The sequence below is a fragment of the Lissotriton vulgaris genome, chromosome 8 (assembly GCF_964263255.1).
Source record: "Lissotriton vulgaris chromosome 8, aLisVul1.2, whole genome shotgun sequence".
In the NCBI taxonomy this organism is placed as follows: domain Eukaryota; kingdom Metazoa; phylum Chordata; class Amphibia; order Caudata; family Salamandridae; genus Lissotriton; species Lissotriton vulgaris.
Genome location: NC_141696.1, coordinates 821866273 through 821882477, shown reverse-complemented (window position 1 = coordinate 821882477; position 16205 = coordinate 821866273). Strand labels below are relative to the sequence as shown.

Sequence of the window (16205 nt, the reverse complement as noted above, 5' to 3'; positions counted from 1 at the left end):
TTCTCTGGTCTACCACGAGGAACAAGCAGAGTTAGCCTAATTACATCTCATTTCTTTATTCAAGAAGTTGCAGGGCTGCTGCACCCCTCTGGAAGCAGTAGACGTTCACTGAAAACACTTGCATATTGACACATTCCACAGAGACTAAAGCTACATAGATGGACAATGGAAGACGCACACCTAGCAAAAGACACCATGGTGGTCTTATTATCTCTGGTTCAATAAATACCAAATCTGGTTTCTTCATCATACATTTGCTTTTTATGTAGAGCAGTGACCCTCAATTGCATTGCGTTTTTGTAGGTCTAAATATTACAATTTTAGGCAGTAAGTTATGTATGGTAGAACACTGAAATACACACCTAATGTGAAGTAAAGCCATTATAGTACATGAATTGTCTGTGTGTTTAGTCCAATGATTTTCTTGTCTTAGCTCTGTGATGTAAGTGATGCTATGCTCAAGTTATCTTTTTCTTACTTCCATGACACAGCCATTCAACTGCGCATCACTTATTCAAAGCACCGTTCTCAGCTAAAACATGAGGAATTCTTGTATGAAATTAAATGTTATTGAAAAGAAATTCAGCAATTAACAGTTTTTAAAGAATCACATTTAAAAATAAGAAACATAGAAGTGTATTCCACCGTGACCAATGGCGATAATAAGGTTAATATATAACAGATAAAGCAACAAGAAAGTCCTTTTTAAAGTATAAGAAGAAAGTGAGGATTAAAATTAAAAACAGATAAATGGTAATTGGGGTGCTGAACCATAAATATCACTGTATCACGTCATCCAAATTAGTCGTCGTTTGTACACTATAAAGTCATTGTTTAAAGCTTTAAAACTACATCTGTCAGATAAATTAAAGAACAATTAGACAGCAGTAGCATATATTCACTAATACTACAATTGTCTAAGATTAACGGTTTTCTGTTGTAATTGATAAAGAAAAAGATGATTTATTTAAAAACAAAATGTCAAGGGAAGCCAGACTTAGAGAGTTAATGTTATGGCCACACAATCTATTCTTCTGGCACACAAGACTCTACCGTGCTTTGTGTGGAATGTTATCCACTTACATCCAGTTGAAGTTGTACTTTGTAGAGCATTAACTAATTGTGTGAGAAATTGGGTTATTGGTTGACGGGGGTGACAATCCCACTCAAGCAACAACTAAAATCCTTGTCAAGGTGAACCAAGAAAGCCACAAAATGAATCCGCTCTTAATTCTCTGGTAACTTGACACGAAAGGAGTCAGGTTTAACTTAGAGGCAATGTGTAAAGAATGTATGCAGCACTCAAATAGTGATAAAGTGAAAACGCAACACAAGAAAAATACTTCCCCAATTTAGGAAATTACAGTAAACTGTAATAAATTATTTGACACCAAAATGACAAAAATCCAATCAGTAAAGCTGGGGATACTGGATTTTAAATGTTTAGAGAAAAGTAGCACCAAAAGGCATAAAGCACAAACTGAGAATATCTGGTTGTGTTGGACTGGGACAAAGTCATAAGTTTAGGCTGACTGTGATAGAGCGCAGGCGAGGCACAGGACCAAGTCTGACAAACTGAGCATAGTACCTTAAGTCCTTTGTACAGTGTCTTCCAGGCATTGCTTTGTAGGGCTTCATGTAAATTAGTAATTGATTTGGTGGGACCTTCAGTTAGGCTGGTATTGCACCTTTAACAAGACTTCCAAGAATCCAGGACTGGAGGGGCACCACTTGGAGGTCGGTACTCACTCAGGCTGGGTGCAGGTGCAGGATCAAGATGGATGGATCCTTTTCTGTCCATGAGGCTCTGATCAGGAGGACAGACAAATAGCCCTTGGAGACACTCTGGTAGGCCTAGGTACAAGCAAAAGACCAGGTATCAAGCAGCTGGGCAGTCCTCTGAGAGCACAAGGCAGGCGTAAGGCAGCAAGGCAGTCCTTTTTGGTGCAGCAGGCAGTTCCCCGAAGTACACAGCAGGCCACAGAGAGAAGGACAATCCCCTGAGAGTCCTTCAACAGGTCCAGAAGACAGCTGGTTACTTGGTATGAGGGTTTTATTTTTATATCTGGTGCCCCCTTTGAAGTAGGAGAATCTTCTAAAGCTTTCTCCCCACAGAGATGTTTGAAATTTCCTGCCTCCCTGCCTTGGTCCCAGGTTGTCTGGGGGCCCAATAACTTAGTGTGAAGCCATTTGTGAGTGGGCTCAGGATGCCCCTTTGAGGTGCAAGTGTGGTAGGTGACAACTCAGTCCCTCCATCCTGCCTGGATGGCCCATCCTCCCACCCCCCAGCTTCTCTATTGTGTGGCTGTCTGGAAGGAATACACAAAGGCCAACTGTCACTCACACCTAGCCATGTGACAAAAGAGCAGGACACAGGCACCAACTGGTTAGGACAAGAAAATGGCAACTTTCTAAAAGTGACATTTTCAAAATTGTAACTTAAAATCCGACTTTTCCATTAAAGAGGGTTTTTAATTGCAGTTATTCCGAGACCAACGTCGATATTTCTACCTAGTCCCAATCAAAAGTTATCACTAATTAAATGTAATAAGGTAATCCAATGTTATCCTATGAGAGAGTTAGGCCTTGTAGTAGTGAAAAACAAATGATAGAATTTTTCGCTAGCAGGATATGTAAAACTAAAAGTACAGGTCCAACTTTTTGAAATATACCGCACTCTGCCCTATGGGTGGGTTAGGGTCTACCCTAGGTGTGACTTTTATGTGATAAAAAGAAGGGGTTAGGTCTGGCGAAAGTTTTTTTGCCAGGTCGAAATGGCAGTTTTAAACTGAATAGACAGCCTGCAATGGCAGGCCTTAGGCATATTTTAGGTGGCTATTTAAATGGGTGGCTCAATAAGTGCTGCTTACCCGTTAGCACCATTTAATTTACCAGCAATGGGTACATGTAGTACCACTTTACTAGGGACTTATAACTAAATTAAATGTGCCAATTGATGTGTAAGCAAATTTGAGAGCACTTTAGCACTGGTTAGCAGTGGTAAAGAGTCCTACGGCCAACAAAATGAATTTCAGCAAAATTAGGAGAGGGAAGGCAAAATGTTTGAGGGTTACCCAGCATAGAGGGCGAGTCCACCAAATTGTAATAAGGTGGATGGGATATCCATCAAGTTTGTGATGAAGTATCTGTCTGCCAAAATTTAAATCAGGCCCATAGTTTTACATCCTTGCTGATTGCCACAATCAATCATTATTTAAGGTTGATAAAATCATCGGTTAGGTTTGGTTTGGTAGGAATATATGCCCATTAAGTGTCAAAAACTTTAACTTTGAATTGTGTGGTATATAAGTGCGTATTAGTGTACTAGCCCACATAAGCTGTTCTTGCACATACACGAAGGTCAAGTCAAGACACTTCAAATCTCTCTTTTTCTCTTGGTAACTTGTAACTTGCTATTTGAGTATTCCGTAAATCTGGAGGCAAGGTTCAAGCTTTGCTGCTGCCGCATTTGATCTTATTTCCAACAGCTTCCTACAGCCTGCACCAGTGACGGCTGCCACCAAGTTGCTTGGGTGCGACGAAGGGATAGAAAAATAATAAGAAAATTACTTACCTTGCTGCTGGACTACCGCCTTGCGTCATCCTCTTCTGTTCCTGCTTGAAGCAGGAAGCACACACAGGCTCCTCCAAGCCAATCACAACATTGCAAATCAGCGTGATTGCTCTGTGCGCCACGGTTCGGTGCTCAGACAAGAAGTATAGCCTGTGCATGTTCCTCACCAGGCTGTGTATTACAGCCTGGTGGGGAACATGCAAAGTGGGCATGACAGTTCGGACGGCCCAAGACAGTCGTCCAAACATTCATGCTCACTTAAGTGCCCACCGCTCCTCTCCTTGCTGGCTCTACTGACAGCCAAGCCCCTCCTCACCCCGCAAACCTGCCTGACAACAGAAAAATAAAATGATAATAACATAGTGTTATCATTTTATTTTTCCTTTTTCCACAGCGTAAAATGCAGTGTGGCAGCGCTCCTTCGCCTTAGCGGAAGAGCCGCCGCCCGGCTGGACACAGAACTCAAAAAAACAGGAATTAGTGATTGTTTGGGAAGTACTTTATTTACTTTATTTACTGGAAGAAAAACAAGAACTCTTGCTCCATGGATCTGCATCCCTACACGGTGATGCACACTGAAGCATTCACTAGGGCCATCCTTGATCCGGTTCCAGCTGAAGGTTAACAGCGAAAACCAGAATCCTGATGATTCTCACTCTGTTGCAGAAGTAGCTGTACAAATGTGGTTTTTAAGTCAATATTAGGGTTTCTCCTTCGAACTAGATTGCACCAACATAACATTCCCAGAACTCCTAAACTGCACTGGTGCAACTTTATACCGACCTTTGCACCACCTGACAGTTTACAGTACCTAATATTGCTTTGCCCCTGTGCCAGCATTGTCCAGGTGCAGTACGCTTTCCTGATGATCCTATTGGGGCATTACTGTAGCATGGCCTAACATTCAAAGATACGCCTATGGGTGTCGGCCATGAGTAGCTACTTACTGCCCATAGGAGCAGCAGATGTGACATTGATTGCCATGGCAGAAGTGCTGAAACATATTACTTCACTGATGCTACGCCCATCAAACTGTTTCCGCTTGTCATTGCAGGGCTTCACGGAACAAGTCAGAAAAAAAGAGGCGGGACCAGTTCAATATTCTCATAAAGGAGCTCAGCTCGATGCTTCCGGGTAGCACTCACAAAATGGACAAAACCTCTGTGCTCGAAAAGGTCATTGGCTTCTTGCAGAAACACAACGGTAAGCACACTGTTTTTTTACCAACATCCTTCTGAGACTATTTATCAAAAAAGTCATTAAAAACACAATTTTACTGAGCCTAAGAATGAGTTTTTTTCTGATCTACTGTGAATATACCTTCTGTATGTATCCTGCAACATTTTCTCCTCTGAAATGAAATGCAAATATTTTGTTAAAAATCTATTTTACCACATTTGTCACTTAAATGAAACTTATCAGAAGCTCTGTTAACGGTGCCGTTTAGTTTGTGAGTTCCCAACAGAAGGACATAAATTCTGGGACATACGCCCTGGAAGCAGCAAGTAGCAAGACACACCGCTCACAATACTAGGACTAAAGGGGCTGGGCACTGTGCTCATCAGTCAGCTGCCAGAAAAGAAGGCAACACATCTACATCATCTGCCAGATGAAAAGAGCGCACTGACATTAGGGGGCATCACTAAACAATTATGAATCGCACCCTTTCAGGCTTAGACTGGCATAAGAGAACCCCCTGTAGTTCCTAAGATTGGAGGGAAAGCAGTTTCTTAATATGGAATACTCCAGATCTGATCACCTCAAATGTCTGCTTTTCTAGCAAAGTTTTTACAACATAATCTTGAAGCATAGGATTAGCAAACGCATCCAAATTATTATATAAAATGCCTGGTATGCTCCTCATATGGCAGGGATTTCCACCACCAGTCACCACATAAAACCTTAATCAAGTTACAAGTGCCCAATAATATGAACGGTGGGACCAATATAGCAGGAATTTTATCATCCATGGATAGTCACAAATATGAATGTAAACTTTATTTTGTGATTTTTTTAAAAATGTATTACAATGTCCATTAAGCTGAAACAAACATAGTATACAAAAATAAAGGATCATTAAATTAAGTAGATACAAGGGATTCAAATATACTTTAAAATCATTACAAATTATCAAAAAGTAATTGATAGTCTATTCCTCTTGACTACTAAAATTCCTACTTTATGAAACATCCACGTTAGTAATATTTTTATGGGGTGATCTGACTCTCCTCAACTGCTAAAGTGCCCTAATGGTCAATTAAAATATGTATATTTAAGAAAATTATTCAGTTGCCTTGATGCGCTCTATAGTGGCAATATCTTTTAATTTGGGTCTTTCATAGCCTATATCGATAAATCTTATCAGCTTTCCAATAAAAACATTTGACTGTGTTGAGAAATATGCTGTAGTAGCCTCCTTTAATGTTCGTAGTGATAGTGTCCTAAATTATGGTAATAAATATTATTATTTTTTTTTTTTTTTTTTTTTGGTGTAAGAGGTTTATTTGCACTTAACGGTTATGATAACACCATACATTTGCTTCGCCTACAACCATCAATGGCCGGCTGCGTGTGTGTATGCCCAAATGGGCTCGCTGGAAAAAAAAAATACACAGCCCATCAGCCGACATCCCGAGGACCGGCGGCGTTGTACAATGCAAACATAGTAGTAGTTTCCAGTGCTACATCCATTCGTCACAATGCCAGTGTTCTTACATTTTTGGTATAATTTTCTCCCAACTGTACTTACAATTAACCGTCCCTCAAATGAAATTAGTAGTGTCTATCAGTACTGAAAGTTCTGTGTCACAGCATCCTCCCTCCCGATCCATACCACGTTATTGTTGTTCATCAGTGCAACCCCCTTCACATTTCGGCCCTAGTTTCTATCATTTACCTCCCGTTCTGCCTCTTGCTGCGTTACATAATCTCTGTAGTATTCCCAATAGTCCCTGGGCCTAGATCTGGCTGGGAGTTCCTCTTCATACGTGATCAACGTATCGTGGCAGTACGCCATATCCTCCAACCAGCTTTTAATTACTGGGCTTCTGCTGCTGTTCCAATGCAGGGACACCCTTCGTTTGGCTAGCAATAGCGCTACTGCGCAGAACTTACGCTTCCGCGCTCTCAGCTGTGGCTCGATACCTAAGAGACAAATCTTGGCTTCACATAATAGGGAGGTACCCAACATTACATTCAACGTTTGCATTACTTGTTCCCAGTAACCCGCCACTTTACAACAATGCCAAGCGAGGTGCATGAAGTCCGCCCCCTCCTGTTTACACCTTTTGCACCTTGAGTCTTCCTGCAACCCATACCTAAATAGTTTGTGAGGGGTGTAGTACACTTGATGTAGATATTTGTAATGTATGAGCCGTAGGTTTCCATTTGGTGTCAGCATGTTAGTCAGCATACAAGCAGATGCCCATTCTTCCTCAGTGAGTGGTGACACTAGGCCCTCACTCCATCGCTGCCGTGCTTTCTCAGTGCCTCCCCCTATCGCTCCCTGTAAGCTCGTGTATAGTTTGGACACTAGGTGTGATGCCGTGGGTGTGGTGAGTAGGAGTTGCAGGGGCGCCAGTGACGTCGGTTCCTCCGGGTGTGCTGGGTAATGTTCCTGTAGGGCCCTCTGCAGCCTATAATAGTTAAACTTGAACAGTAGGGACGGGTTACTTATGTACTGCAGTGCATCTAAAGGTTGGAATACCCCGTTGTGATACAGGTCACCCATTTTGTCTATACCTGCCCATTTCAACAGATTCATGCCTGCTTGTTCGTGTGTAACGGATATATGCGGGTGGTGGGCCAGCGGGAGAGCCGGAGCGTACAGCGGCAGAGCGTTAGCCGCCTTGCCCATCAGTCTCCATGCCTCCGTAGTGGCGTCTACAGTGTTAATATCTCGGTCATGCAGTCTGGGGCGTTTGTGTAACAATATGTTCGCCAGTGGTATCGGGTCCGTGTCGCCTGCCTCCACCGCAACATGTGTGAGGAAGGGAACCTCGTGGTGCCAGTAATGCGCAAATTGCGCCTGGGCGCATAAGTAGTACAGATAAAAGTCAGGCACCTTGAAGCCCCCTTTCGCATATGGGAGTGTCATGGTGTGCAACTCCATTCTAGCTTGCTTTCCGGCCCAGAGCAGACTAATCACCAAGGTGTTTATATGTCGAAATACTGCCGCTGGCGGCTTGATTGGGATGTTATTGAAAAGGTATAGAAACTTGGGCAGGAGCACCATTTTCACTATGGCGGCCCGGTCCGCTAGGGATAGTGGGAGTTTATTCCAACGTTTTACTTTGTCCTCCAAGGTCGCTATGACTCGCCCATAGTTCGTGCGTATGACAATCTCCGGGTCCCTGTGGAACCAGACTCCCAGGTACTTTGTAGGGTCTTCCTGCCATTCGAGCGGGTAATCCAGGGGTGTAGGGCGTGTGCTGTCAGTCAGTGCTATGATTAGCGATTTGTCCCAGTTTATTTGTAAGCCTGAGTGGGTCCCGAACTTAATGTACTCCCTCATTAGCGGATTCAGGTTGAGTGCTGGCTCCTTGACATAGATCACCATGTCATCGGCATACAACGATATGTGAATGGGGCGTGATGGCATCTGTATGGCCGAGTAGTGATGGTGTTGCCTAATTTTACAGGCCAAAGGTTCCAGAACCAATGCAAAAAGCATTGGTGATAGCGGGCAGCCCTGCCTGGTGCCCCTGCATATCTGGATTGGCTCTGAGATATGCCTATTAATGCGGATTCTTGCCGAGAGGTTGGTGTATAGCATTGATATCCACCCAAGGAACATCAGGGGGAATCCCATGCGCACCAGAATTGCCTGAATGAAGGACCAGCCTATGGTGTCAAACGCCTTGGCGGCGTCAAGTAGCACTGCCACTGCTTTCGTGTCGGGGGACAAGTAGTGTGCCAGGGCGAACAGGGTGCGAGTGTTATGTGTTGTGGCTCTGTCAGGAATAAACCCAGATTGGTCCGGCCAGATTAGGAGGGGCATAAGCGGTTTAAGTCTTTCGGCAAGCAGACTGGCGATTATTTTAGTGTCTACATTCAGTAAGGACAGAGGGCGATACGAGTCGCATTTATCCTCGTCCTTACCCGGCTTTAGGAGAGCTATGAGCAAGGCTTCCCTCATGGATGTAGGCAGCGTCTGGGCCTCATGTGAAGCGCCATACAGTCGCACCAAATGGGGAGCGAGCAGGTCCACATATTCCTTATAAAATTCTGACACGTAGCCGTCTGGCCCCGGCGCTTTGTTGTTCGGCAACCGCTTGATAGTGTCGGTAACCTCTTCCACTGTGACAGGCCGCGCTAAGTAGGCCCTGTGGCCATCAGACAGCCATGCCAACTCCACATCCTCCATATATGCCAGTAATTCTTCTTGTGTGGGCGAGGGACGCGCCGCATACAGGGTGCTGTAATGCGCCATAAATTCCCTTAGGACCTCCTTGATATCGGACACCTTTTCTCCTGTGACCCTACTGATGGCCGTTATGTTTTGAGGGGCCCGCCCCGAACAAATCTTGTCTGCCAGTGCCTTACCTGGTCTGCCTCCCTCTCCATATCGCCTGGCCGTGGCCCTTTTGGTGGCATATCTGAGTTCGTCAGAAGCGAACTGTCTGTGTTCGGTCAGAAGTGATTGTATGTTTCCTAGTACCGCAGTGTCCCCTGTGTGAGTGTATATGTGCTCCAGCTCTTGTATAGCCTCTTCGCGAGTTCGAAGTTGTTGTCTGATGTCCTTCAGTATGCCCGAGGACGTACTGATGCATACCCCCCTGATTGTGGCCTTGAATGCCTCCCACAACAGACTTGGGTCGTCCGTTGTCGGTCCATTAATTTCGAAGTAGTCTACAATCGCTGCGTGTATAGTGGTGACGTATAGTGGGTCCTTCATGGCTGCCGCATTAAAGCGCCAAGTGAATGGCGGTGGCTCGTACTGCGGGATCTCAATCTTCAGCAGAACCGGGTTGTGATCTGACAGTGTCCTGGGCAGGTGTGAAACGTGTTTAACCCAAGACAGCACTTCTCGTGTACCCAGCCAGTAGTCTAGTCTCGCCCAACTATTGTTCGCTGCATTAATGTGAGTCGCAGCCGTGATCCCCGGGTTACCATCCCTCCAAATGTCAGTCAGTTGAAGGTCCTCCATCGCCTCCCCCAGCATGTGTCGTGCATTACCATGGTGTTCAGTGGTGTGTGCCGCTCGGTCTAAGTGGTCTTGTAACGTTACATTGAAATCGCCCCCCCACAGCACATGGTCTACATTTTTATCTGAAATTTTCTGCCATTGGCGTCTGTAAAACCCAGGGTCATCTACGTTGGGACCATAAGTGTTCAGTAGCAGGATCCTCTGTCCCCTAAGCTTTCCCTCCACCATTACACTCCTACCCTCCGAGTCCCTGTCCACACTTGTGATTTCAAAGTGGGTCCCCTTACGTATTAGGACACTGACTCCTCTGGAGTAAGTCGAGTAGCTCGAGCTTGTTACCGATTCAGCCCACCTGTTGCCCAAGGTAGGTGTGTGTGTGGGGCCCATATGTGTTTCCTGCAAGAACACTATATCTACATGCAGCCTGTCGAGATAGGCAAACATTTGTCTGATCTTTTTTGGGTTGCCTAGCCCCCTGACATTCCATGTGAGTAGAGCCAATGTACTAACTCTCGACATTTGTACCTGAGCCCATCATAACATGTCGCTCGAAGTGTGACCGCCTTGTACGGTACCGTGTGGACAGGAAATAGTGGAGCCCATGGTGTGTGCCGCCCGCCTGATCAGTGAAACAGAGGTTTGAATCTGAATGTGTTGGTACGGTCAAGGAGTTCGCCATGCTTCTCAGACACAGAATTTGCGATTCGGACATTCCCTTTCCCCTCTCTAACCCCCCACCCACTTCAGCCCCCAAACTTTGCCAAAGCCATCCCGTAGCAAACATAACTTTCTTTCGAAAACTCAGTGTGGGGCGCACCCTCTTGGGGGTGTCGCCAGGTACACACATCTCCATCCACGTAGTGGACGTGGGCAGACGCCTGTAACGGCTGCAATGTCGTGTGTAATCTCTTTCACCCTTTTCCCCTCTCCCGCCATTCGAGGGATAAGTATGGCATCTAGTAACATTTAGCAATGCGAGTCGCTGTATCCCAGTTCCGCTCGCCATTAGCAGTTCGAGGCAGTGTTGGCAATAGTGTTCGGCTCAAAGGCCTGCCAGTGTTCGCGGCCCCAATATCATAGTCACTGCCAATGCAGCCTTGTGGACCCCCAACCATACAGTGTCGCAGTACGTTCATCAGAGCTCACCAGCCTTACTCATACTCACTGTGGGGTAGTTCACCTCGGGTCTCTTGTTCTGACAGCAAGGTCGCAAGTCTTTTTAGTCCCACAGTTTCCGGGCAAGTTCCCCAGAGCAGGTCAACGCTGGCTGTCCTAACACACCTGGTCACCAGCGGAGTCTCTCGTCTGTACCCGGGTGCATCCGGGTATTCTGCTCGCCTCTCCTGTTATTCCACATCGCTGGTCGATTCCGTCCTGTTTTGTTCCTTCCGTCGCTTCCCCTGTTGCTTGACAAAATCATAAGCCGCCTGCACTGATGTCAAAATAACCGGCTTGCTCAAGTTTGTGATTTTTAGTTTAGCAGGGTACAGCATCGCGTACTCTAGTCCCAGGTCACGTAGCTTCTTCTTGATCGGTGCAAACTCTTTCCGTGCCTGCTGCACCGCCATGGTATGGTCGGGGTAAAACTCCAGAGTGTTCCCCTGATGTGTGATCTTGCCCATTTCCCTGGCGAGCCGAAGGACTACGTCTCTGTCTCTGTAGTTGAGTGTGCGTGCTATGATCATTCTTGGGGCAGCTCCCGGTTTCGGTACAGGTGCCAGGGAGCGATGAGCTCTTTCGATCAAGAACACCGGTGATAACTTGTCTGCGCCAAATATTTCTTTCAAGAGTGACTCGATATAGGTTTCCATCTTTCCAGTGTTGGTGGATTCCGGCAGGCCTGAGATTCGGAGGTTGTTCCGCCTGGACCTCGCTTCCTGATCCTCCACCTTCGCGCGCAAAACCTCCACCGTTTTCTCCAGCCCCTCGTACTTTTTCGCTGTGGTTTTATTCTCATCTTCCATGTCAGAGATACGTTGTTCCGCCTCCACTAGCCGCCCGTCGTGTTGTTCTATTTTGGCCGCCATATTATCCACCCTCTGCACCACATTGTCGAGTTTACCGTTCATTTCTTGCAGACTTTGCTGGATTGCGCGGAGCACCGATTCCATGGCTGACCCTTCCGCCAGTTCCCCGTCACCTTCAACTTCAGGGGTGGTCGTCGCGTTTTTTGGCTGCTTCCTTGCTTCAAAGGGGAGCTTGGACTGTTGTTTGTCCGGTTTCCCCATGCTCCGCTGCTGGTGAGGCGAGGTGTGGTCTGCCGAGTGCGAGTCGCTGGCCGTCCGTGTACTTTGTCCCGCCGGTGTCTGGGCCCCCCACCTCGAGGTGCGCCTGTTCATCGACCTGTGCGGTGGTCAGGAGCGTCGTTGAAGTCGCTGCCCACTCGTGGGATATATAGCGATAGTGTCTGCGGCAGGTTCCCTCCCTGTCCTCTGGGTGCCGGCCGGCTGTGGAGTGCTGCTCGCGCTGTTAGCGCCTCATGGGGATCTCCATGTGTTCCCGTGCCACCGGTGCTTGTCTCTCCCTCCCTGCGTGTGCTGAGCTGTTTGGCGCGCAAGTCATGTGAGGCAGCGGTCCGAGTCTAATCGAAGCAATCCATTGGCAGGCTCACCTCATGTGCGTACATTCCGCTTCCCGCTAGAGTGCCTTCGTTCGCCGTGGTTACATTTCACCTGCCCCGGGGGTGGGCAACAGTACCGGTCCCGTGCGTTCCAGCGCCGCCGCCATCTTGGATCTGCTGGAACGCACCGCCAACAGTCGTCGTTCGTGCTGCAGCCGCTCGTTATTGCGGTTTCGCGGCCCTGCAGTGTCCTCCACCTCGCTAGTCCTCCCCGTCACCTACTTGCCGTGGCCCACAGTGCCGGGCAGGCGAAGATCTCCGTTATTGCCGGCGAGCACTCGGAGCGGCCATTTTGAGCGTGCTCCGGCAGCTCTCCGCTTTTCCGCTGTTTACTCGCTGTGGGTCGTTCCGGCAGCTACCGCTGGTACACCATCGCATCGGCAACACCTTCCGACATCCGATGCTGCGTTGTGGTCGGGTGTAACGGCAATTTTAACGGGTGAAAGGGCCGTTATTGTCGCGTCCGCCCGGCGGAGCCGACAGTTCAGCCAGCCATCCCGCAGTGCGCCCTCTAGCGCCCCCCCATGGTAATAAATATTTGCTGCAAATATCATTCTAGTTAGAACAAAGATATTTAATGTGTTTTAGAGTTTCTTTAAGGTAGTACAGAGTTTACAATTGGAAATACGGGATAGAAAATTCCAAGAACACTCAAACTCTTTTACAGAGGGATGTATAGTAAGCAAAATCTTAATTTTTTTTATTTTGTTTTTGCCTCTTAGTTAGAGCCAATGTACTGCTGATTAGGCAAGTAGGATTCTACAAGGAGCCCCGTATGTTTGAAGCATGATACTTTTAGTAAATCTTATTCGGAAGTACCTCTGTAGGCTTCTACCTAAAAACGTATTTGAGGGTGGACTTTGGCACTTTCAAAAGATCCTATGCTGATAAGTTGTGATCTTTGAGAGCAGCAGTAATGTGGGCAAGGGAAAGAGGCAGGCCATTCCTAGAGTTGAGTGTCAGCTATTGATAAATCAAGTCTCTCATACAACCTGTGTTCGCAGAGGCGGAGTAACAAAAACAATACATTTTTTGAGTCAGGTAGGCCTCCTCTATTGACAGAAGGCTTAGTTCAACACTAATCATTGCATGCTTGGTTGATCGTTGTAGATTAAATAGAAGACAGATTCTGAATATTTTTTTAAAGTTATTTATTCAACTTCTTCTCATTTAATACTATTGAGACATAAGTCAATGTTGTAACCAATTTAGCTTGCAAAGCTGTTAAAATGTGTCTGATGGCATGTCCTCCATTTGTTTGTGCAATTCTTTTTAAAGATTTTGTTACAGAGGTAGGCTTTGTTTTTAGTTTATCTCTTTGGTGCAGTAAAGATAGTTGCATATCCAAATGAAATCCCCGGTAAACATATGAATTTTCTGTCTGCACTGTATTGTGCCCTAAATTTCATTCGAATTTCCGTGATCTCCCACCAAAGAATATCATTTTTGTTATACTGATATTGGCTGATAGACCATTTATTTATTTATTTATTTTATACGTTTTATGTAGCGCTGACTAGACCCAGGGGTATCGGAGCGCTTTACAGGAACAATGTAGCAGAACTGACATAAAACATTTGTAGAGTGCAATAACAAACAGCACAATTAGAACAGCAACAAAAAGGAAAATCCAGGGGCTATTAACAGAGGGACAATGCATATGCTTCTTCGATCCGTTAATACATAGGTTAAAGGTGAGAGTAGGGAAAATTAAAAGGGAAGGGGCAGGAGTTTAGGAGGGGGAGAGTGTGGATAGGGATGGTAGGTACAAGCTCCAGTAGGGAAGGTAGGGGGAACAGGCCAGTGGAGCGGAGAAGGATTAAGGGCCCCAATATTTGTTGAGATGTAGCTTTACGTCCTTTTTGAAGCTGGGATAGGAGGGGTTGCAACACAGTTGTTTCGGGAGGATGTTCCAGATGTTGGGGCGTTACCAGAGAAGGAGCGAGATGGGGGGGTATTCTTATGGAACAGGCGCAGGACTAGAATGAGAGCGTTGGTACTTCTAGTTGGAGGGGAGCAGCCAGCTTTGTGGAGTTTATTAGCGAGGTACGACAGGGTGTTTTGATGCAGTGCTTTATGTGTACTGCATGCAACCTTGTAAGAGGATCTGTCTTCGATGGGTAGCCAATTGAGGGCTTTGAGGGTGGGGGAGATGTGGTTGAAGCGTTTGCAGTCTGAGAAGAGTCTGGCAGCTACTTTAAGGACTGCTTTGAGTGGAGCTATGTGGGCTTTCGGAGTTCCAGCGAGGGTAGCATTGCCATAGTTAATTTTCGACAAGACCAGTGCTTGGACCACTGATTTGAAGTCATCAGCAGGAATGAAGGGTTTGATTTTTTGAGATGGCGGAGAGTGTAGAGAGCTCCTTTAGCTGAATTTTTATGTGGTAAGTGAGAGTAAGGCTATTGTCAATGGTGATGCCTAAGGATTTAACCGAGTTGGATAAGGTGAGCGTACAGTTGAGAGCATGAAGGTCATGAATCCAGTCCTGGATGGGGAGTGGGTTGATTTTGGGAGAGAAGGGGATGATTTCGGGTTTTTTAGGATTGAGTTTGAGATGATTATGCTGCAACCATGTTTGGATCTTAGTCATTGTGTTGTTGAGGTGCAGAACATCAGAACGGGATTGAATCTTGTAGTATAGTTGTGTGTCATCGGCATAGAAGTGGTATTTGATTCCTGCTTTATTAAGAATGCGCGAGAGGGGTTCCATGAAGAGGTTGAAGAGAAGGGGGAGATAATAGAACCTTGGGGAACACGAAGGGAGACAGGTGTGGGGTTAGAAAGGCAGTCCAAAATTTTAATTTTCTGAGTTCTGTGTTTGAAAAAGGAGCTGAACCATTTGAGGACAAGACCATTAAGGCCAAAGCGATCTTTAAGAGTGTTGAGTAAGGTCGAGTGGTTAACAGTATCGAATGCCGCAGAGAGATCAAGGGGGACGAGAAGGCAAGATTCGCCCTTGTCGAGGGAGTGATGGATATCGTCAATTATGGAGAGCATGGCAGTTTCTGTATTGCAGCCTTTTCTAAAGCCAGATTGCTGCGAGTCCAGGAGATTGAAAGAGTTGATGTGATTATCCAATTGGAGAAGGGCGCATTTTTCAAGGGCTTTTGAAAGGAGAGGGAGGTTAGTGATAGGGCGGAGATTGTTAAGGTTGTTAGGGTCGTTCTTGGGATTTTTGAGAATGGGGGTGATTTGTCTGAGTTGGAGGGAAACTGGGACGCAACCAGTGGCCAAAGAGGAGTTGATGATAGTGGTTCAATATGGGGCAATGATATGTTTAAGATCTTTGATTAGGTGGGAAGGGGTTGGGGTCTTTGGTGTGTGAGGATTGTTTAAGTTTAGTGATGATGTTATAGAATTCAAGTTCAGAAACGGGGTGGAAATTTTGCCAGGAGGCATGGTTTGTTTGCTGAGGATTATTGGGGTTATGTTCAAAAGGGAGAGTGTCAGGAGGGCGATGTGAGGGGTCCATGGGTATAGTTGGGACTGCGAGTGCTTCAGGAGAAACGTTAATGGAGGATAGAGGATTGGGTAAGAGGGGAGTTAAGAGGAAGGATTGATCATTTTTTGCGATTTTATCGAGAAGAAGTTTGCGATTTCTTTGCATTTCTCAGTTGAGGCCTTCAACTTTGGGGGGGGGCAGGGACTGTTTGGTTTTTGGCAATGCTGAAAAGTTCTCTGGGTCTGTTTTTTTGTCTGCTCCAGTTGGGTACGGAAGAAGAAAGCCTTTTCGTTAAGGATGTGTTTTTTGTAGTTGGACCTGGCAGATCTGAGGAGGGCTAGATTGGAGGGGGAAGGGTGTTGTCTCCATGTTCTTTCAGACAATCTAAGAGCGTGTCTTTCGTTGTTGAGTTCTGGGTTGT

At 46.1% G+C, this 16205-nt stretch overlaps 1 protein-coding gene across 1 annotated transcript in view; it reads left to right on the top strand.

Moving 5' to 3' along the window:
* The window catches only part of NPAS2 (neuronal PAS domain protein 2), a 492166-nt gene that overhangs the window by 169149 nt on the left and 306812 nt on the right, over positions 1-16205 (top strand). The window contains exon 3 of the mRNA XM_086933390.1: positions 4629-4777. Coding sequence (XP_086789516.1) covers positions 4629-4777 — 149 coding nt within the window. The remainder of the gene's footprint in view (positions 1-4628; positions 4778-16205) is intronic.